The sequence below is a fragment of the Limanda limanda genome, chromosome 11 (genome assembly GCF_963576545.1).
Source record: "Limanda limanda chromosome 11, fLimLim1.1, whole genome shotgun sequence".
Taxonomy (NCBI): Eukaryota; Metazoa; Chordata; class Actinopteri; order Pleuronectiformes; family Pleuronectidae; genus Limanda; species Limanda limanda.
The window spans coordinates 22,940,411-22,964,894 of record NC_083646.1 but is presented as its reverse complement, the minus strand read 5'-3'; the positions used below and the strand labels follow the sequence as shown (position 1 = coordinate 22,964,894).

Genomic DNA, 24,484 nt, shown 5'->3' with positions numbered 1-24,484 from the left:
AAAGACCTGTGACACATGAGAGGGAAAGCTGGACAGCAGTCACTAGCAGGTGATGGAGCAGCACCACGTTTGTATTTGACAGATATAGGTTTTAAGCAGATCTACATCTGTCACCTGAAGTGTCGTCTCCACTCTTGTCTGCCTGCCAGTGACAGCACCATTCATGTTAATGTGATGAGAGCGTGTGTGTGAGTGTAAGAGTCTGAAGGCCTGACGAGAACGGTTGAGTGCACTTCTGGTTCAACAGTTCTGTAAATGTTGGTGACAGACTGTAGAATTGCTGCTGATTAACATGGCTGGAGTGTTTGTGTTTTTCCTTTTGCGTGCTTTGCAATCTTACAGCCTTATATTTCTTGCAAATATTGCTTGAGAGGGGTTGATGTCAAACTGAAAATTAGGCAAACTAAAGCCAGTCGGCTCATGCTGCTTACCTGGCTGCACCTAATAGATTTAGCTATCTTCAAGGTTGTAGCTGTGCTTCATCAGATGTGGACTAAATGTAGACACTTCATATCCCAAACATTTCGGTTTTAGGATGAATTATCAATCAAAGAGAGTCTGTCTGAACTCATAAGTACAAACCATCCCCTCCAGAATGTGTCAGGTTTCCTGAGTCGAAGTGTTCCACAGTACCTGTATCTGCCTAGCAGTGTGTCAATGTGTTTATAAATGTGTGAATGGGTGAATAAAAAGTGCTTGGCAGACTCAAAAGGCGTTATTAAGTACAGTCCATAGACATGCAGACATTTTGTAGACAAAACCGACCACCAGATAATCATTGATCCTTTTTTTTTTAAATGGGTGAAATCTGTCTTTAAAGCAGAGATACACATTGATCCACTAAGCCCCTCCCACTTGTGCTGACGCACATATCCGAACAAAAATTGACACCGACACACGTGATTCTATTGCATAGAGCAGGCATTTGTAGAAGCTTACTACAAAGTATTGTATTGTATCAACCTGGGTTTTACTTAGCATTGGATCAGAAAGGAAATTAGTGCTATAATACATCACTAGTCTGTCGTTACAATAAGTTAAATATATCCACTTTATATAAAGTAGTCCCTTGAATGTTATCACTATAAACCAAGTTTTCCGCCACTAATGTTATGTGACATTCTCTGCTGCTTCTTCCTGTTTACACTTTCTATTTTTAGCTGCTGGTTACATCAGCGTGGGAATACACTGTTTTAACATGTAGGTGTGTTCATACACAATAAAAACTTGATATATAATTTTTTTTATATAATGTTGGTAGGATTATTCTTCTGTCTGACAAAACAAAAAAGCATGCATATGAGAACAGCTTTATTGGGAATTTGTCTGCTGTGAGCACAGAGAGAAGGAGAGTAGGAAATAAGAAACTTAAACTGGCCCTCGGCAGAGTGTAGCCCCAAGCACAACTAGGAAGTGTTCTCATTAACAGCACTAGGAGCACACATGGAGCAGGAAAACCGAAAAGGTAAAAAAATCTTCAATGGCTGTTGCGAGGGGTTTTCATGGAAAGTAATAGGGGCAGCTATTTTGACACATGGTGTTAGGCAGCATTGTGTTTTGGCCTTTGCCCAAAGTACAAGCCAACCTGTGTTTAGTGCTGGTTATCAGCGTTTGTGACAGTTGGATGCCTCAGCACTGAAAGGAGACATTTAGACCTCCCACAGCGGATGATTGGAATAATGTCCAAAGTATACAGGAACAGGCTAAATTGCTCTGCTAAGACCTATGACACACACACACTCAACTCACACGCAAACACGCACGCACACACACACACACACTCTCTCTCAAGAATGCATAGCCTGATTCTTGGTTTGTCATCGTGTTGTGATGCACTGAGCAGTGAGCTGCTACACTGATGTCATGATGAGCCAACCTGAGTCTGCATCCATGTCTATTATTATTTCAGCAGGAGAGGAGACATCAGCACAGGCTGGAGGACGGATGTGTATGTTGTCTCCATTATCATATGGCAGTGTTAATCCCACAGAGCAACTGCTTTTTTCTGTTTTGGGATGTTGTTGTCGTATCTTCTTGCTCATCAACGTTTTTGCTCTGTTAACACGCTCAGATTAACATCACTGGTCTTGTTCACTCAGGGCTTCACAAACCAAAGCCATGTCAAACCATTGTAGGTGCTTTGTGAATGGGGTTAGACACTGTACTGACGCATTTTTCATTTGGACAAATCAATTGCTTCTGTTGCGCTCCGTGGAAGTCTCGTTCTTTAGTTCTAAATGTGATGCGTTGCTGCTCAGAGGATAAACTAATCCAGCATATGTTGTTGCTTGTGGTCACTGTGCTCGTATGAAGCAGAGTTCAGCTGTGGAGCACTGGCAGGTGCAAATACCCCCATATGCTGGTGCCAGTCTTTACATGGTCTTTTTTTTCTTCACTACTTCATGGTTAAATGGAATGGGTTTAAAATATGCCTCAGGGACACTCATCTCCTGTAGCCTGTGTGCTGATGACCCCACTGGTTGTGACAGACCGGAGGAGAGAGGCACTCCCCACACTGCAGTGGGTGCACATGATTCTGAATCATTTCAAGCTCTTTGACAACAAATAAATTGGTTTTGAGCCCATTAGCCCAATACGTTTTTTTTCATCATTGAGTGTCATATTCTATTAGTAGGAGAGAGACGATGAAGAAGGCGATTGTTTTTGAAAAAAAGAGTGTGTATTGGTCTGCTGATAAACACGGGTCATTAATACAATCAACTCTCTTGCTACTACTGTTGAACTTTCATGTTTATTATGCAATACCTTCAATTAATGACACACCCTTGATTGCGTTGGTTCATCTCTAAACTGTTGGAAACAAAAACTTGTCAGGTGCTAAGAATCCTGAATGAACTGCTTTGAATTAGAGCAAGTTTGTGGGAATATGTGTATCAGAACTGGAGAGGAGTCAAGGATAAGTTGCAGATATGTGTTACTTGACAGAGAGTATTAAAATCCAAACCAAACAAATCTATTCACTTCAAACCGCTAAGCTCTCTCCCTGAATAAGTGCTCTTATTTTTATAACCATAATAAGCTAAAGTCCAGCTTATCTTGTTCCCTTTCTAAACACTCACTTAGTTTAATTATGTAGTGTTTAGCCTTTGGCTAAGACCTGCAATACCTAGGTCTAAAGACGGGGCTTGTCTAATGTAGAATGCATTCCTGCTGAGAGATAGCTAAATCAAGGCTTAGCCCCCAGCTAAAATCATTTAGGAATCAATATGAAATGTTTTATATCATGTCTCTGAAAGAAAGAAATTGCATTTTTCTAATACTTTATTAGGACTCAATTCTGCAAACCCATTGAGTATTGAGGCCATCTGAGCATTTCAGCTTAATTAGAAAGTTACTTAAAAATCCTCATCATGGTAATTACTCCAGCGCTGCCAATAGGAGCTGCTGTAATGTTGTTTTTCCCCCTCCAATCTAAGTGAGTTGGTGCTGCTCCTCTGCAGACAGGAGACAGAGGATGATGATGCACAAAACACTAAAACATGTTTATGAGGAGATATAATTGTACGGTTTGTTCAGATGTAATACTTGTGTCTGTAAGAGAGGGAGTTACGGACACTGCAAACTATAAGAATGACAGGAAGGTGTTCACTGTCCTCTGTGCATGAGGGTGGCTGTTCACCCCCCCTCTGTTAGTTGTGTTATTGCTGCTGGAGCGAGGAGTGTGCGTGTGCATGTTTATGGTTGTACGGGCCAGTGCTTCTGCACACTGATGGTTTATTTTCTCTCTGTGCTCCCAGCAACAGCAGATACACACAGATGAATTGACTTGACATTCATTGTAATGTTAACACATTCACATTTGTATGAGAGCACTATGTATGCAAACTTGTTTTGGGTTTTAATGAAATAGGCACATTATATATATACAGACAGTCACTCCTGTACTGTCCTCCTGCAGCCTGCTGGTTAAAATCACTGGATGGGGGAGGAAAGAAGTGACCTTGATTTGCTTCAGAACATTCCCCCCAAACTTCCCTCTCTCTACGTTGTTTACCAGCCCTCTGAGTACATCCCCTTCCTTTAATTGTCTCCTCGTTTCAATACTGTGGCGTCTATTCCACCATTACGCTCCCATACTTTGTTCTAAAGAGATTTTTGAAAAAACACAAACTGAGACGGCCTTCCTACCCCAGCACTGTCTGAAGTGACGCCAATTAGTGATGATGGCTGGACAGATGAGCTGCCAGTGGGCTTTAGAGTTCATATGCGACAAGATTATATGATTTGTAACCAAAGGTTGTTCCCTAAATCTAGATGTGTGTTTTGCATCAAGGTTCAATATTTCACAATAACTGTTTTATTGAAGTTTGAGCACATCAAAATGCTGATGGCTTTTGTTCGTAGAAGTCAGAAGGTGTGGTCAGAGTGAGATTTCATTACTGTATGTCACAATGAATGTGATTGCTACATCTGCTGTTGTTGCTTTATTTCCCATCATATTATGCAAACAATTTAACAGTCTTATCATCTCACTTTGCAACTGAATGTTTCTTATATCACCTTGAACAACCACAATACCTTCATATTGTGTAGAATTAACTGAGGAATCTTTGTTCGATAAATAAATCGAATTTCATCCTCAAAACAGCCCGTCTATGGACCAAGGACAGTGTGTGATTGCTCTGACTGAATACTGATTTTGTAATGATTTTATATAATTCGGCCATGATTGCTTCTGTGATTGAAAAACAATACACTTGAATTAAGATTGTGTTTCTTTGTGTGTCCCTGTTTCCTCAGATATCTGGAGTCTGGGTGTGATCCTGTTCATGTTGGTATGTGGCCAGCCGCCCTTCCAGGAAGCTAACGACAGCGAGACCCTCACCATGATCATGGACTGTAAATACACTGTACCAGCTCACGTCTCCAGGGCCTGCGAAGAGTGAGTAATCGAACTTAGAGAAATAAATCTGATGATGTTCAGTTTCTGGTCATTGTTTAACCCATTAAAACCTAAGTCCGTAGAAAGTCAGGGATCCCCTGCTGGATTCAATGTGTGAGTCCAGCAGAGGATCCCCAGCAGAGTACATACTCCTGCTCCACCTCTCGCAGGAATAATGTGGAGGATTTGTTGCTGTTGAGAACCACCTGCTGGGATGCGCATGTGTGAAAAGCAATCATGTCTGAAAACAGCTTTTGACTTGCGCCTTGAAGGCTCTTATATACTACTACGTGTCCGTTTCTCGGAGAGGTCTCAGCGAGAGACAAAGAGTCTTTTTGATTTTTACTTCTCCGTCAGTCTACGTCCGGAAAAAAATCACCGCCAAACCCATAGGTGGCGCAACGGAAGACGAGCTCAGAGAAGCCTACCCCATTTGGGAAGAAGAAGTCCACGTGTCTCTGTTGACATGTTAGCTTGCGTCCCACACACTGAACCATGGCAACTAACAGAACTAAATAAAGTGACACCCAGCGGGTCAAGATGCTGATGTTATAGTTTCTTAGCGCAGCGGTTCTCCGGTCTTGTTTCCGAACTGTGTTGCTGATTCCACAGCTTGAATCTGCTTGAGGCTACATGTAGCTAGAAGCTACACGGACCTAGCTCCCCCCAGCTTCCACACACAGTCAGCAGGGACTCCCGACACTAACTACTACTATCCAGTGTTTGCTTCTAACCTGACGGTATTATAGAAACAGTGTCATGATAGAAGTGGAATTAAAGTCGTGACGGCGGGTTCTTGCACTGTTACCACCGCAGTTAGCATGGTGGCTAGCCTAGCCTGCTAGCGCCGCTTTGAAAGCTCGTTATAACCGTATGTGACCGTGCACACATGCCCTCAGTGCTCTAACGAGCCACCGTCAGCCGGACAACTCCGCTGGCTTAACACACACGTCACATTAATCGTAGAATCATAGTTGTGTTCGTGTTTGTTGCTACATGGAAACAGGAAGTTTGAGGTCCGGAAATACGGAAATTACGTCATACGGAAATGATGTCGTTCGCGGACCAATCACAGCCAAGAGCGGTCCGTCGGGTCTCCAACATGAAGACGGATAGTTAGAAAAATCAGACGTGTACGAAAAGCTGTCCGACGCCCTCGGAGTGGACGTTTCACGACGGATAGGGCGGTCTTATCTGTCCGTAATAGAAAAAACGGAGAGGCATAAATTGGCCTTGAGGGTTATCAGGAGCATCGATCGGGTCTTATCTCCACTGTTATTTTCATAGTCTTAATGGCTAACAACAGTAAGACTTGCATGAAACCTTTCTCTTTTTTATTTGTTGGCTGCCTGGGCTGTATTTATTCCTATTCTGCCCTACTTACCACCATATCCCTGTGTGTATTGGATAAATCCCAGTTTTCTTTGTCTGTGTCTGGCCTACTGTCGACATGCTGGATGTGGTTTGGAGAACAACCGATCGCATTAATCTAAGGTGCAGTCTGTAGTCAGGGCATCGACCTGTAAACCATACTGCAGTTAGCTTGCTCTAGATACCAGATCCTAGTACAGATGTCTTTGATACAATCATTATCATAATAATTCTCACCCAGCAGTAAGGGTTAATGCATTGTGCTTCTAGGATCGAAAAGGTAACTGATTTCATGGTACACCATGGTCAAATTTAGAGGGATAGTTGTTTTGTTTATACCATCTTTAGTTATTGTGACAGTTTGATTGGTACTGTCAGGCATCAACCAAAGTTTGGAAGTCTACAAAACACAGGGGCAGAAAGCAACGTGCCTTTTTTTTGTTTTGTTTTTTAAAAATATGGCGGAGGGAGTGACAGAGAGGAGGGAGCTGTTACAGTAGGAGAGCTGCTATTGCTTGGGCCTCAGCTAACATCTGCTATTATCCACGGTCGCCAAATTACTTGAGTGAATTGTTAACCGTCTCTCCTCCACTCATTATTGAAATATCACCATCTTTTTTGTTGATAATGATTATATTATTTAAATGTAAACTTTGTGAAATGACCTCAGTTTCTGGAACATTTTCAACACATTTAAACAACCCTGCGATAATACAGATAATTATGGTCACAACAATCGTGACACAAAGTTTCCAAACATCTGTAAGTGCTTATCGACACACAAACCTAAACACAGATGGTACATCGTCAGGGTAATTTAAGATTCAGTGTCACTTTGGCCTGCAGACCAGTGGAGCTTGGGATCAAAACACTGACCTTCTGATTAGTGGACGACCCACTCTATCTCCTGAGCCACAGCCACCCCCTGCCCCCCTATCAATTGTCATAACTGAATAATTAGTAGTGTCAATACATGCGATACAGAAACAAATGACATATAGCAGAGTGCATGGGCCTTTGCTCTGTTATGTCATGCATGGATGTATAGCAATGTTAAAGACAGAATTCAACCAAATATTTACAGTTTATATGTATTCCACTCAAAAATTCTTTCTCCCCGAGCTTCTGGATTAGTGGTCTGCATGGTAAAGTGGAGAGAGCACTGGAACACAGCAGTAGACCCTCTGATTTATTCCAGCCCCTGCAGACCAATTTGCTCCAGTAGCTGGCACCGAGTAAAGCTCTTCACACAGTCTGAGCAGCCCAGCTGCTGAACAGCACAATCCAACTGCACGCAGCGCATGCTCCACATTCAAGATGAGTTTGGCAGGACGGCAAATAAATAATCAGTTGCATAATAAGCCATTTGTATTAGAAGATCACAAATCTTAGGTTTGTGTAAATTATTTATCTCCAGATACACGGGGTGAACTTTTGAAGACATAAAGATGATTCGCTGTGACCAAGAGAATATTTCTACTACTTTAAACTTGACCCAATTTTTGGTTCACATTTTATTTCAGGTTAATGAGGCACTGCTGATTCCTCTGGGTACATGTCCTTGTTTACTTCATGCTTTCTGCTAATTACAACAATTATTTTGTGGTTTTTAATAGCACCATCAGACGACTTATTGCAGAATTGATTGTTGCAGACACACCTTGTTAACATAGACAAACTGTAAGAGGTAAAAACTTTTCAATGTTTATTCATTCTAATGCCCATATGTTCTTGAATTGACAGAGTGGGAATGGGAGGGTTTCATGGTTATGAGCAATGGCGTCATGTTATTTTCAGACGCAGGAAATAAACACTCATCTTCTCTGAGTGGAAGGAGAGATCTGACTAGATTGAAGTGCTAAGCTGAAGCAGCTGGGAGCAATCTGATGTGCTCCGACTTCTGAGCAGTGGAGCTATTTGTTGCATGCTGCGCCTCAGGCTTATATTTTCAGTGTCAGTCCGTGGAGAATTATCCAGCCATGTCATGATTTCAGATTTCCAGACGCTGTTGGTCGTACGCATGGCAGCACCTGTCTGGAAATTCTGTAATTGACTTGATTAAGACTGGAGGTCAAAGCTGAGTGAGGACATATTATCGGACTGGGACATCTCATCCGCAGGCGTCCCAGACCATGACCTCAGTCCTGCTGTCAAACTGTGAACTCAGAAGTCAGAGCGGCGGTCTGAAGGAGACGTTGTATTGAGGTTAATGAAATTTAAGTTATTGTATTTTACTTGTTATTGGCAGATAAACTTAGCAGTTCATTTTAGACTTTGGTTATGTGTTGCATCAAAGATTTAATAAACCCACAATCTGATGGGTCAAAAATTCACTGAATGCTCATTCGCATCACATCATGTAATTGTGAAAACTAGGATGTATTGGCATTTGCCTGTCATTGCAGCAATTCCGTCAATAAATATAGCTCTGTTTAGAGCCACTGACACAACTGGGAAGAAAAGGCTTAGTTTTAATGCTCATATCATGATTAATGAAATAGAATAGTGTAAACATTGTGACTGCCCAAGGAACATATATTTTCCGCTGCATTTACTCTCAGTATCACTTGGAGTTTACTGGGAAAACATAACTTGAACGCTTCCTGATGTTTGGTGACTGTGAAGTGGAGAATGGTCATAAACTCAGATCTATGGTGTGTTTCTCTGAGGGAAACCACAGGCATGACTCAGAGAATGGAAAGACAAAGTGAAACTTATTTTGATGTTGAACAAGTTCAAACCTGTAATGGTTTTCAGATGCCTGTTCTTTTCTCTGTCTGATCAGTTTTTGGAGACAGCTGGAAAAACCACCAGCTTTCGAGCTGTTGTTGCTAAATATTCACATCATTGTTGTATGAAGCAGCTCTTTTTATCATAATTTGTCTGGCCTCAGTTAGAGGTGTACAAACAACTTTCCTTGCATCACTTATGACGATGGAGACAGCAACCTGCATTATTGAGAGTTAACATCTTTTTCATCAGCTTCAAACAAATGTCTCCTCCAAAGTATTCTCAAAGCCAGTGACTGCTGCGTCAGGCTGATGTGAGCTTTTGTGCCAATTAGCTAAGTATGTCTTTTCAAGAACCCGTGGACAGAGGGAGACATTATGAGTCTTGTAAGTGATGAGGAGAGAAGGGCAGGTTTCCTTTGATATTTTCCAGCAGTTATGAATTCTGTTTTTTGTTCTATGAGCTCAGTTTAAAACTGGATTTGCTTTGAGTTTCCACCTGGGTTGGTTTTTGATGCTATTTGTAGTCTGCTTTGTGTGTCATGCCACTGGATCAACACAGTCTTCCACGGTTTTCTCTCCCTGTTTTCATTAATTAACTTGCCTGTGTGAGTGTGTGTTTGTGTGCGTGCATGCGCGTGTCGTTCTGCTCTCTATTCCCTGTTGATTCACCAGAATGCATTTGCACATCTCAATTAATACATTATTCACCAGCTCCTTTCTGAAATCCTACACCCTCCCACTAAGCTTTGTTTGTTTTTGTCATTGTAGAAATGAAACTCAAGGATTACTTGGACTAATATGTTTGTTTTACACCCTCACTAACCCCCACCAAGCGCCTTTGAAGTGATGGTCCCGCAAAATGTCTCTACTGAAGGACAAACCACAAGAAAGCTTGGAAAAAGGCAAAAGCAGCAGCTTGCATAGCTGTCAGTTGCTCGACATTTGAACTTTATTCTTAAAATGCAAAAATAAAATTCGTCCTTGTTTTTAGTTTGGCCTTCAACAATTCCACTATATTCTAGAAACTAATCTTTCTCCTCTCAATTGTTATCTCATGCTGACCCTAATTCTCTTCTGTACTATAATCCATCAGTGTGAGTGTGTGTCACCTGGAGAGGGAGAAAATACAAGCTGACAGCCTTGTGTGATTTCTTCTTATGCACAGTCTCTTTGTGTCAGTCCTGAGAGGAATAAGACATGACATCCATTTGTAGGGAAGGCAAGCTTTGTTTAGAATACCACAAACTGTATAACAAGAGTTCAAGAGGGCAAATGCGTTTTGCTTGCTCTGCATCACTGGTGGGCTATCTGTTACTTCTTAGATCTGGTGGGTTGTTATAGCTGTTTTCAGACATGAACTCTGGAGGATGTCCTCCCACTCCAGAGCGTTCAGGTGAGGGCTGGGCCAGCAGGCAGAGGCAGCAGTGTTTAACTCTGCTGTGGAGATCACGTGTTTTTGTTGACAGCACATTGACACTGGTGTCGGCTCTTATCACCGAAAGCTCTCTTGACATCTTTATTGGTGTCTAATGTCTTTGTGGCACCTCCTTTTTTACAAAATATTTGTTACAAACGTCATCAACACACCCACACACGGTGTTTGCGTTCTCACATGCAGCCCCTCTGGACACAGTCTCCAGATCCTCCTGAGTTCAGTACATGTCTCAAAGCAGCTCACGTCTGAACATTCTCCAAGTGTTCGGGACTGTCAGTGTCACTCATACAGTTCTTAGAAGGTAAATGTCGGAAAAAAACACAAGTGAGAAGTTGTTGTGAATGAATGTGTAACTGTCATCATGGAGCTCACACGTTTTACATCCCAGAATTTGTGTTTGAACAGGAGGTAGAGCGGGTCGTCCACTAATCAGTATGTCAGTGATTTGATCTCGGCTCCTCCAACTCAGACGTGTCTGTGGGCAAGACTCTGAGCGTCAGAGTGTGAATGGGATGTGTAATATAGAAGAATGTATGAATGTAAATGTGACTCATAGTGTGAAGTGCTTTGAGTGGTCATTAGACTGCGTTATACTTGGTGCTGTAGTGAGTTTGTTTTGCACTTTACAGACATGCTTATTGCTAATTGGCCTTTTATAGGAGAAATCAATACAGAATCAACACTGGATGTAATAATTCAGACACATCTTGCTCTGCAGTCACTTCACATTTAATACTTACGTATTATTTTATAACCAAATACAAGTGCAGATCCCTCTGAGCGGTGTTAACACTCCACCACGAGCAAAGATGCCGTCACAGCAACAGTTTGCTTCTTCGATAAGATAGTGATATTTCTAAACTTGTACATTTGTACATACATTGCATTTAATTAGTGCCGCAGGTACACCACAGCCACATAGCTTATGCTAAACCCTGCACCATAACTTACATTGTAGCCTGACATGCACCCCCCCTCAAGAAATGTAACTGCATATTACACTGACACAAACAACAACTGTGATTGTTCCATTTGTTAACGAGTCACTTCTGCATATGTTAATGGTTGGACAGGCAGATGGAACTCACCTCCCTCTGTCCTACGATCTCTCCCAATGACATTTTGGCAGTTTAATTACAGAATTATAAATAGGCTTTACCCCGGTCCCACAAAGAAGTATAAAAGAAGACTGTCGACAGCAATGCATTGTTTATCTTGAAGAGCATCTTCCTGGATTCATGGCAACACAGTGGGCATGAGGTCTCCTCTTCTCCTGTCAATATACTGTCATTGATAAGGTCTTGTTGATGAATACATGGTATTAAGTGAAATAACATTTTTATTTAAAAATGATCGAGCTGAATGTATTATCTAATGTAATGCCGTGTGCATTACTCTCATTTATACACAATAAGTTATACGTCATAGGATTTAAGGTTTGTTAAATCTGAATAGTTATTGAAGCAACTGTAATGTTTGGTGTCAGTGTGCAGATCATCAGGCCTTCTCCTGCTGCTCCTGCTGCTCCTGCTGCTCCTGCTGCTCCTGCTGCTCCTGCTGCTCCTGCTGCTCCTGCTGCTCCTGCTGCTGCTGGTTGTCGGCCTCAGGGAGCCTGGCTTGCTCTCTCTAATCCCCAGTGGGACTGACAGATAGCGGAGCAGTGCTCTGCTCGGCCTGTTAGCCTGGAGCCTCCATCCCACAGTCTGGTCACACTTTACCACAAATACATTGGGGATTTGATAGTCGGAATGATTTAATTCAGTGGAGCCAAAATTAGATGCTGGTTGCACAGTTTTCTCAGCTATTGTCTCTATGTGTGAATATGTGGGTGGGTCTATGTGTGTGTGTGAAGATGTCATAATAAGTCCCGTGCCTAAAGTAAAGATGCTCTGCTAGCTTTGTTTCATAACCCAGTCACACTAAACTTACACTACTCTTATTTGTGGTCCAGGTCAGCCTGCAGGGTTCTGGGTCATTTGCTTCCTTGGAAACAGAACTTACAGAACAAGGGTTTAATGGAAACTGCGCCTACTGAACTAAGCATTAACAGGCCAGATTCATATTATTACTATTAGTCCGATAGTTTTGTAGGTGCGTCGTCAATATTTTTTTGACACGTATTGTTTTTTGTCAGTCTATTATCTGCAACTCTATAACCTCATAGTTGTTTATTGTACAGATTACCGTTTTTCCCCCTGTTTTATTTTCACTATACTCACAAGATTCCATGTCCCTCCCAATCCTATTAAACTGTATTGTCCGCTTTTAACATTTTCATTTGTGTGGAATTTAAGCGGCCACCTGACAAGCTATAATTTCACAATAGGCACTGGATCACCAGTTATTGGCTTTACCAAAGCTGTTTTCAAAACAAAAATAATACAAATATCTCACGTTGAAAAAACTGCATCATATACGTAGAAGACACAGACAAAAATGTCGAGAGTTTATGATGATAAGAACTGACATCTGTGTCTGAGTTGTAATGAAAATCACATGATCTCCGCAGCAGTTCATACGTCACTTCCTGCCTCTGTCTGCTGCAACCGGCTGCTCTACATCTAGTCTGAATAATGCGGAGGACTTGTTGCTGTTGTGAACGCTTCTGTGCAAAGAACCTCCTGCTGTGTTGTGCATGTCAAAGGCAGACTATGGGTGAGGTCTTTAGACAATTCTTGGGATTATACCAGGAGGTAATGTCTGAAAACAGCTTGAGTTATAGACGCAGGACACTTTTAAAAGCCTTTTGCAAATCACTTTTCACTCTAGAGTTCAAGTAGGGTATTTTCTAAGGTTGATGATGTACTTTTGCAGAGGTGCAGAAGAGTACTCTTAAATGCTCTGTCATTTAATATCATCTGATGCTGGACTTGCAGTAGCTAGTAAGATATTTTGAAACTTTAGTTAAGCACACTTCAACCCACATGAAGGAAATCTAAAAGGGAGGGAAGTGGTATGGAAGTGATGTCTCTGTTGGTAAAGACATTATATATTCCCTCCCTTCTTAATGACAAAAGCTAATTTTACTCTTTAGATTGCAAATAACTAAAGAAAAGAGAACTAAAGATGATCAATTATAAAGCTTGTCATTTTATAATTGCAGAGCATAATAAAATATGTGAAATCAAAATACTTGAACAATCGCCCCCACAGAAAAATATAATTGATTGAATTTATTCTGGTTTTGAGTGCGTGTGTTCTACCAGCAGCAGGAACAAAGCGTGTGGTCTGAATCCTTCAGAATTAAATCATAATTTCCTGAGCAGCATGTGGCGCATTAACAATCCCAAAATATACTCTGGACTTATGCCATCTACCAAGCGGCTAATCATTTGTTACTCTTCCAGATATGAATGAAAACAAAGCTAAACAAATCCGATCTGATGGGTGTTAACATGTGTTAACTCATACAGCAACTTTCAACAAGGCAGTTCAAAATATTTCACATACAAATACCTCAATAAAAAATGCAATAGCAATTTCATTTAGATGATGATTGAAATGAAAGAATCAAGTAGAAACTATATGGTCCTGCTTCTTAGCTGAGGCTGAAGGAGCAGGAGGTGGAGCGTGTGAAGATCTTTAGCCCTAAAGGGGGCAGTTAACCAGCACTTTACCAGCATGCTGATGTGGCATTCATCACCACGCAGCACCTGTTTGTTCTGAAGTAACTTATCTATTCTGTCCTCATGCTGAACGCAACATCTGGATTTGGCTAACTTACATTTGAAAGCAGGACAAATATCAGTTAAACCAACTACAACCAGAACAAAATGTCTGGTTGGTGAGATGGAGATAACATTCCTTAATCACTTGAATCTGATATTGGCTGACTTTCTTTTACAGGATTTCTGTTACATTAAAATTCTAGTCAGTTAAAATATGTGCTCCCTCTCCCCCCCCCCCCCCCCCCCCCCCCCCCCCGTCCCTCCAACCTCTCTTCTCCTCATGGCTCCAGTCTTATAGACCGAATGCTTCAGCGGGACCCCAAAGGGCGAGCCTCCCTGGATGAAATCGAGACCCACACCTGGCTGCAGGGGGTTGACCCATCGCCAGCGACTAAATACAACACTCCCCTGGTCTCCCACAAGAGCCTGTCTGAGGAGGAGCATACCAGCATCATCCAGCGCATGGTGCTGGGAGACATCGCTGATCGAGAAGCCATAGTCGAGTAAGTTGATACTGGCCTCACTTCCTCTCACGATACAGTGACATTGTTGTTGAATGTTTACTCACCTATGCCTCAATTATCACATGAGCATCCCTAGGTTGGTTACATATAGGTTGCTGTTACCCAGCTTTTCCTGAAAATTACATATGCAAGGCCTAAAGACCTGTGGGCTGTGCTCTATGTTTGGGGGTACGGCTTTTAAACTGAATCTTTCAATGTTCAACATACCTTTGGGAAATCTTTAAGTGTGTCTCAGAGCCACTGTGGTGTTGGGTCAGTGGAAAAGAGACACGCTAGCTTTCCCCTCGTCCGTGTCATTGCTGCCAACTCTGGATTAAAAGCGTCATCTATGGAGGCTGAGCCAGTAGAAGAATAAAGTTGGCGATACCTGAACCTGACTCTGCAGACCTGACTCGGTGCTGACTGGGGTTGGCAGGTTTTGACATAGTTAATCCTTCTTCAAATTTTGCAGCAGTATATGCTAATTCAAGCTTATTAAAAAGCACATTGTAGATATTTAAGGGAGGTCTCCAATGGCTGCTATATCATTTTTTAACACAAGATGGTTGCTGTGCACCCTTTTTCCATAGGTATAGTTAAAAAATGATTGAAAAAGAAATGAGTCGTACAACCTTGTGGCAGAATTTTACTGGCATGACTTGGTCCACTAGTCCCCCCCCCAAAGTGATCACCTCGTATGATGAAACATTTCTCTTCTGGCTGGGAATGGTCTCTTCCACAACCAGAATCCCCCCATCTGTATGTGTATATATAGAATTTATGATCCATTTTAATACACAGGCACCCGTGGTAATCTATCTCTTCCTTGAAAAGTCACTGGCAGATATTACCGTGCATCTTAAGTCTGCATCTGTGTCTTAAATACCGTGATGTTCATAGCTTTGAACAACACCATATTTTTAGCTAGTTCTTAATTTACTCATTTATCATATTTCTGAACTGTTCTAATACATCGTGCATTTCAGAATCTAATGAGATGCAGATGAGTAGAGTTGTTCTGACACGATGAAACACTATCAGCATGGGCTCTCTTTTAAATGGTTAAACACATTTGTTGTATAACCTCTGGAATTCCAATGGTCGCCCAACAAAGTTTACAGATACTGTTGTTTAAATAAATATCTGACTGTGAAGAAATGAACCATTGACACAAAAATGGCAGCATTAGAGCCCTATGATGGAGATGCATGATATCATTTGCCCCATCAAACAATCGCACAGTCATCCGGTACACGATTGTTGGTTTGTAGATCCACATTATAAGTTTAGACCAAGTGTAAACATCTTAAAATCTCTCTTTTAATCCCTGATGTTGAAAAATAAAACATTGACATCTGCAAGATTGTCGATCATCCACCCCTAGTTTCATCACTCCAATGTAGTTACCGTACTTTTAAACACAATGCAGAGGTGTTGAGGAAACTGATTTGAGGAACACTTGTTCTTTCCTTCAATATCTGTATCTATTGAAAAAGTGTTTTAAGACAACTGCGATCAGTATCAAATTAATCATTAAGCATTGGAGTTGCTGTTGAACACAAATATCTCACATAAAAATCAATGGATTATCTTGTAATTCAGCTGTTACTACAACCCATACAAAATGATCAGGTAGAACTAGGCTCAAACTGTCAACGGTTTTCTGTCTCACTTTGCTGGGCTTATGTTTGAGGAGCCATGTAACACAGAACAACAGCAGCAGAACGCCTGCAGCAGGCCGACAGCATTTCCATTTCTGTACTTTGACTCTATCGCCCTGCAGCTATAAGAAAAAGCTGTTGTGCTTCTACATGCTGAGAAAGAGAAAAGCTGCTTGGGAAATCATCAGAAGAATCAAAGAGAGAACATCTGTTGATTTCAGAGTCATGATTTCAGGTTCACACTTGTTCACTTCTATCTTTCACTACAGAGCTACCTGTGGTTTATTGAGGAGAAACACACACATGCAGTATAAACTAGAGCCCAAGTGATACATTAGTGTATTGTACCTCATTATACTTGCACCAGTGACATGTGTGGCCCAAGGCATAAAAGCTACGTTCACACCACAAGCCTTTGGGCTCAATTCTTATATTTTTCAAGATCCAATTTCTTTCATGAAGCTGTGCACATTATCTTTTAAAATATGGGCAGTATCAGACGCCAATATGAACTGGTCATGGCCCTGATGTGACCAGCATGCTGTGTACGGAAGTAAACATAGAGAGGAAGTCGGTAATAAACATGGAGCCTGAGACCACAGATATGAGCATTTCCGGTTTCATTTTTCTTTTAATATGCTTTCAAACACAGACCGGTTATGATACAAGTTTTGCTTGTACAGACGTGTGACCCCGAGTAGTTATGAGGTACTTGCCGCTGTCTTCCATGTTTTTGTCAGGTGACTCCCGCCCGCCCCTGCCTAGGAAAAATTATGAGGAATGTCAATCTAGATCGACGCAAAAATTGCATTACAATCTGATACAGGTCACATGGTCGTTCAGACTGAGGTTTGAAAAAATCTGATCTGTATCTGAAACACACATGAAATTGGCCAAAATCTGATTTGAAAAATATCAGATTCCATGTGATCTGGCCTAAATCATGTAATGGCATTTTCTCAGTTCTCATTAGCTGTATAAATTAATCATTAAAAATGTTAAACTGGCATTAGCGTCTGCCATAAAAATGAGTCAGGCTCGTGTACTTTGGCCCTATTCTTACCTGGGATTATAACGTGGATCATTCAATCATGAGTGGACAGACATCCCTTCAGTCTATGTGAAAGGTGTATTTGTTATATTATTTTGATATACAAAATAATTATTCGAGAAAGTAATTGTTAGCCGCATCCTTAGACGTGTCGAAAACTGTAGAAAAAATTCAACCTCACACTTCAGCAAAGATATGACTCATTGTGTCATTCACCTATTGGCATCGGAAACCACAGATTCTTGTTTTTGTATAATGTGCTCTCCATTTGTCCATGTTTGTGATATGATTATGATTATTTCAGAGCCCTGGAAACCAACAAATACAATCACATCACAGCCACGTACTACCTGCTGGCAGAGAGGATCCTAAGGGAGAAGCAGAAGGAGGTCCAGATCCGCTCATCCAGCCCCAGCAACATCAAGGCTCAATTCAGGTAAATCCAAGTTGGAAAAACTCAGTCGGATCAACAACAAAATGCAATGCTGTAGAATTGAATTCCATGACTGAGTATGATTTGGGCAAGATGTTAAATGTCAAGAGAGGAAAGCAGAGGAGGCCAAGAACAGTGCCCAGTGGTGCTCCAATTTCACATTAGAAAACATTACATGAGATATGTCAGACTTTATCAGTGTCAGGGCCAAAGGCAACAAATCCATGGTATCAAAATCACACTCATATCCATGGATCAATTGACCTGCACACATTCTCAAGATCTAAACCTCAATGAGAAGTTTATACTTCATAGTTCATCAATCAGTGTCTTGTTTCACAAACTGTGACTCATCCTTGACAGTAGAACCTTATCTTTGCTTCTGCAGGTCAGATAAAGCAGTTAATGTTTTATGTTCTGAAACCTGAAAACACATCCTCTGTAGAGCTGATTGTCTATTAATGGGTTAGTCCACTGGCAGAAAATGGATCTGCAACTACTTTGATAGATTAATCATTTCTCATCTTCCGAGCAATATTAAAGATTTACTGTCTATTACTTTGATGGTTTGCTGGTTTATATCTGAATGCTTTTGGGTTTTAAACTGGGGCTCAGACAAAATGAGACTCATGCTGTAACCAAAAGATCTGGTCTGCTCTCTCTTTTGACATTAGGTGTGTATTTACTCTTTAAGTAAACTCTCCTTCATTTTACTTTATGTAATAGATAGATAGATAGATAGATAGATAGATAGATAGATAGATAGATAGATAGATAGATAGATAGATAGATAGATAGATAGATAGATAGATAGATAGATAGATAGATAGATTACTTTATTCATCCCCGAAGGGAAATTAAGTCGTCATAGCAGCCGGTATATTTGAATACAATAAAATACAATAGAATAAAATAAAAAATATTGAGGTAGAAAGAATAAAAACAGAAACACAAGATAAATAGGTAGATAAGGTGCAGTGGCAAGATGATGGTAATAGTATTGATGATATGATGGTAATGTTATTGTTAGAAAGTATATAAAAATAGTACAGTATATATAGTATATAATATAACATAATATATATTTATATATGATAGTAATTATACCAATATAATAGCAGTATATAATAATAATGGCAGCAACGGTATATATAATAATAGTAAATATAATAACATGTACACATGTATAAATATGTGTATATAGACTTATATATACAAAGAATATACAGAGAGTGTGATATAATATATAGTAGAGGTATAAATATAAGTATTTGACTATACAATAGAAATACAAGCAATCAAACCATCTTTATCATTGGGTCATGATGAGTCATGACAGCGAACAGGCTTTGACACTGAAAATAAGTGATGATGGAAGGTGTGAGGTGACAGCAGAGGTTTTACCTGCTGTGAACAACAGGCCTGTGTGTGTCCAGGTTCTTCCCATGTGTGTGTTTGTACCATAAACAGTCTGTTGTTCATACCGTGACTGAACATGCAGCAGAGTAGAAGCCTCTCAATTGTTCTTTAAAGACCCGAGTGCTGGAGACTAGTTGAAGTCCTTGTTGTTTCACTTCAGGTGATTTATAATCTGAGTTGACAGTCATTACCCTGGACTTTGCATTTACTGTCATATCAGTGGTTATAAACACAGTTCACACAAAGCCTAGATTACACTGCACAGTCACAGTCTGGAACATAATGTGCATATGGTTACATAATTACTAATGACTGCTGTGACATTGAGCAGCTTCCATGAGCTGACACTGTCAAATCTATCAGCTGCTGGGTTTCAGTTGTGGCACAAACACACAAGATGACATTATCTCCAACATTAGCTCAAGTACGATGATATTCAGCTTTTACACCCGACGTTCTCACCAAGTGTCCCTTGTGCCGCTGGCTGCACCCCCCTCCTCCCAGCTGTGTTTAATTGGTGCATTATTCACCATCTTTGAACAGAGTGAAGTGAAACCTAGACTGTGCACGAGCTTCCTTAGGTGATGACTAACACTGAATTAAGTACAGCATGGAACCATAATCAGAATCTCTAGTGTTGGTAGGAAAGAAAGACAAATGTGGTGGAAAGTGATGTCAGCATTTCACTTCTTATTCGGGTCAGAAAACAATAGAAGATTGAGTCTTGTATTGCATCTTTGCAGTTGTGTGTGTTGTCTCCCTCCCCTCTCTGCTATATGACTATTAGGGGTGGGAATTGGCAAAAATGTGACGATTCAATAGTATTGCGATATTTGGGCCAAGATTCAATAGTATTGTGATTCTGCGATATATTGCAATACTGCAAGTATTGCGATTTGATTCTGCGATTCATTGCGATTCATGTCCCCCATATTATTCAAAGGCATTACAAAAAATGAGGAAAATAAGACTGCTCAACTCACTTCAAATGTCACATTTAATTCTGTGAACAACATTGTCTTCTACACATTAACTGAAGTGCAAAAACTAAGAAAGGGTAGTGCAAAAACTTTGTCCTTGAACATTCAGGACACAGGACCTTTGTAATTATTTTCTGAATAGGAGACCTCTCACATGAACGCTGAGCTCCCAGCACATAACTTACAATTATTTAAATACAATACAGTAACATCAACCAGACATAATAGAGTTACATAAACCTGAGAATAATCCTATAAATAAGAGTAACCTAGAGCTTCAATCAAATTGAGAAAAATAAACATGTGTACTACTAGAGTCCAGTCCAGTTGGCTGCAAGGTCATGACCCAAAATGTTAAATTCATTTGGGAATATTGGCATTGGTATTGGTCAACATGCTCATATGTTAAAGTGCTCCTCTGGGCCGTTACTATATCTCCTGCAGTCGAGAACATCCTTTCAGCAGACACACTAGGTATCTTTTAAACTCTGAAACTCTCCTCGTCATGCTTTGCCAGCCAGGGGCTGTTACATATATAATTGTAAATAAAGTATTAAAAAAAATAATAATAAAAAAAAAAAATCGATATATAGTATCAATATAATCGCGGGCGCAAAATATCATGGTACTGAACAGAATCGATTTTTCCCCCCACCACTAATGACTATTATAGCTGAAAACTGATAATTACAAATCTAATGTTTAGAGCGATGAGTTTGAGACGATTAACAATTCCAAACCAAAAATTGATGACAATTGAAACTGAGAGTTGGTCTTGCCTGTGTGTGCAGGCAGTCCTGGCCCACCAGAGTGGACATGCACCAGGACATAGAGGACAGCTTGGCAGCATCCTCCATCTCCATCTCCGGAGGTCCCCAGTCCCCGGCTCGCAGCACAGAGAGCCTGCTCAACGGACACCGCACCAAAGGCCTGATGGAGCTGGGCCGACGGGAGGAGTCGGTGACGGACTCACCAGGACCGTCGGCAAAGGTACCGACATCTTCATCACTCTAGAAAATACTGTGATGGCAATCTGGAGATACAAGAGGCTGGAAACAACAAAGTTATCTATGTGTATTTAATAAGGGGCTTTCTGCAGAAAGGATCAACACAGGGAAACCGCAAGGGTCTCAGAGTAAATATGCAAGAGAGTCAAACACATGATCTGATATAGGAGGACTGAGGCTATCTCTCTCAGCCAATCCAGACTGGTTCTGTAGGCGCATGGAGAGAGCTATCTAAACACAGACAACTGATTTACAAGTTTTTCCTTTAGAGATAAGCAGACATACATTCAGTTCTTTGGGGGTCTAAAGGGTCTAACAGTTTTCAGGTCATACACTGTTCAACAGTCCAAGTCCTAAAGTATTAGACAGGTTGTGTTTCTATGTAGAAAGGTCATAAAAGCCTTTAGACAGAGATACAAAAACTTACTTTCCAACTACAACATAGGTTTCACACGTACTTAGTTCATTTTTCCATTACAATACTTTGCATGAACATCTGTATACGGCTCCAGCTGTTTCTGATGCCAGATGTTCTCACACTCAGCAGCTTCTTGTAACCAGTGTTAATGTTTCGGGCTGTTCTTTAATCTCTCTCTCTCTCTTCAGGGAGCCTGTGCTGCCCCCCCGTCTCTTGGCTCCGGGACCCTCAGGACCCCAAGTGCCTCCACCTCAGCAGCAGCCAAGCAGAGAACCTGCCTCTTCAGGTCTGTTCACTTTGTTTGTGTGAAAAAGCATTTTTTTGTAGGTTCATGATCACAAAACCTGGTTGGGTGTAAAACTATTGATTATTTCATTATTATTATGATTTTCCCTGTTAAAATACTAACTGTTGCTTAATTGTAGTTTTTAAACTTACTAGATAAGGAACCACATTAGGTATTGACAGTTACATAATTCTTAAAGGAGACGTATTATGCCCATTTTACCGCAGTTGATATGGTTCATTTGGGTCTTAATGAAATGTCTGAAACATTTTTTGGTAAAAATACCACAAGGATAATTTAAAACAGCACCTTGTTACCCTGTCTAAAACAGCCCTCCTCAGATTGACCCGCGGGCTGGCCGGCTCCCCGGCTAGCGTTAGCTCGCGAGCTAACCGGGCTGTGTAGCGAGACTATGGCGTCAATTCTGCTCGTAATCCCATTCGACGCCATCTAGCGTATCGTTTCTGACTGAGAGGAACCACAACAAATCGCGGGAGATGTTTTTTCCCAGAGTGTTTGGGACGTAGACACGTTAGACCCAAATTAGAATACAGATACAAAAGTGGAATTTTCATAATATGTCCCCTTTAAAACGTGAGGCTCTGTGCTGCTAACATAGATCGTGTGTCGGCTTTGGGATCATATTTTGCTGCAATAACAATGTAATGTCTGATTTATTCAGGGTGGAGGAGGATGAGGAGGATGAGGAAGATCGCGACTCGTCCCCCCGCCCGGCCCAGGTGGTCCTGCGGCGGAAGCCCCCCTCCATCACCAACCGCCTCACCTCCAGGAAGAGCGCCCCGGTGCTCAACCAGATCTTCGAGGAGGAGGGCGAGTCGGACGACGACTTCGACCTGGACGAGGGTCTGCCGCCCAAACTCAGCCGCCTCAAGATGAACATGGCCGGGACCCCCAGCCTGAGCCCAGCCGCCAGCTCCTCCTCCTCCCCCCCCCCGGGCTCCACGCAGAAGCGCTACCAGCGGCGTAAGAGCCAGGGGCGGGGCTCGTCGTGCTCCAGCTCGGAGACGAGCGACGACGACTCGGAGAGTCACCGCCGGCGTCTGGACAAAGACTCCGGCTTCAGCTACGGCTGGAACCGCAGGGACAGCAGCGAGGGTCCGCCCGGCAGCTCGGGGGGGAACGGGGGAGGAAGCAGCTCAGGGCAGGGGAAGCCCCCCGGAGAGGGGGGGGGCACCTCCGGTCCGGACCGGGGGAGTCCTCCTGGAGGGGGTGGGAACGGAGGCGGGGGGGATGGCGGTGGTGGCGGGGGGAACGGGGGAGGAGGAGGAGGAGGGAATAAAGGACAAGACAACCCCTCCAGTTGTTGTAACAACAGCAGCACCGCCCCCCCCTCCCTCAGCTCGCTGTCCCGCTCCGCCCGCACGGCGAGCCGCAGCGCCGAGCTGGTGGAGAGCCTGAAGCTGATGAGCCTGTGCCTCAGCTCGCAGCTGCAGCACCACCGCGCCGGGCGGGGGGGCCGGGGGGGGAAGTTCATCATGGACCCCTGCAGCCTCCCTGGGGGGGGCGTGAAGATCCAGGAGAAGTCGGCCTGGAGGATGTGCATCGGCTCCACCGGGAGCCTGGACACAATCACCCTGCCCACCACCGCCGCCCCCCCCCGCGCCCACTCCGCCCAGCACCACCACCACCACCGCAAGTCCGGGCCGCACCACCCCCCCGGCTCGCAGGCCCGGCCCGACAGGACGGCTCCCAGTGGCCTGAGCGCTCTGAAGCGGGGGGTGCTCCAACTACCTCTGTGTGAGAAAAGCATCTCTGTGAACATCCAGCGGGGGGGCGGCTCCAGGGACGGGCTGCTCTGCTCCTCCACTCAGGCCAGCTGCTGCCAGGTGGTCTGAGGCTCCTCCCACCTGGATGACATGCCGCTCAGCCCCCCCCAGATCAGTGACTGCTCCACATTCTCACCGTGTTGTCCTGTGTTTGGCTGAGCTGAGTCTGCTGTCGTCTCTGAGCTCCACCTCTCCACCTTTTCACCTCTCCACCTTTTCACCTCTCCACCTCTCCTTCTCCACCTCTCCTCTGTCACTTTGATCTGCTCCATGTCGTGTCTGAGGTTCACGTTGACTTTTTTAACTTGTATCGTTTTCATGTTATCTTTGTTTCATGTCTCCAGGTGCTTTTCAGACGAGTGGCACTAATATTCTTTTAATTCTTTATCACAATATGTTGCTTTTAGAACATTTTACAATTTGGAGGGTTTTATTAAGTTGGGGTGGGGGTGGGGGGGTCATTGGCTAAAGTTCTGTATTGAACCTACTAAAAAACAAAAAAAAAATCCAGATTAGGTCTAGTAGTTTTATCCCCTAAAATAGAAAATACCAAAATTATTTTTAGAGAAAGAGTCCCATCTATACCAGAATGAAGTTCTAATGTAAAAAATATTTGTAATATCTCAAGTCTTATTGTAGAAGGAAATATCGATATAAAAAAGAAAGGTTCTGCTATTTTTAAGATAATGTTTGACATGGAGAAAATATATTTAAGAGTGCAGACTAATTACCAGATGAATCTACTCCTGTCCGCCCCCCCTCCCACCACATTCACTGCTGCAGCCTGTAGTCAGCAGTAGGTGTCGCAGCGCCCAGTGTTTATCACCCCC

General features: G+C 42.3%; 1 protein-coding gene across 1 annotated transcript in view; it reads left to right on the top strand.

Annotated features, from left to right (window-relative positions):
* The window catches only part of snrka (SNF related kinase a), a 40,659-nt gene extending 16,584 nt beyond the window's left edge, over positions 1 to 24,075 (top strand). The window contains exons 3-8 of the mRNA XM_061081296.1: positions 4,762 to 4,903; positions 14,400 to 14,612; positions 17,629 to 17,760; positions 20,948 to 21,146; positions 21,770 to 21,867; positions 22,550 to 24,075. Coding sequence (XP_060937279.1) covers positions 4,762 to 4,903; positions 14,400 to 14,612; positions 17,629 to 17,760; positions 20,948 to 21,146; positions 21,770 to 21,867; positions 22,550 to 23,723 — 1,958 coding nt within the window. The 3' untranslated portion in view covers positions 23,724 to 24,075. The remainder of the gene's footprint in view (positions 1 to 4,761; positions 4,904 to 14,399; positions 14,613 to 17,628; positions 17,761 to 20,947; positions 21,147 to 21,769; positions 21,868 to 22,549) is intronic.
* Positions 24,076 to 24,484: the final 409 nt, after the last annotated feature.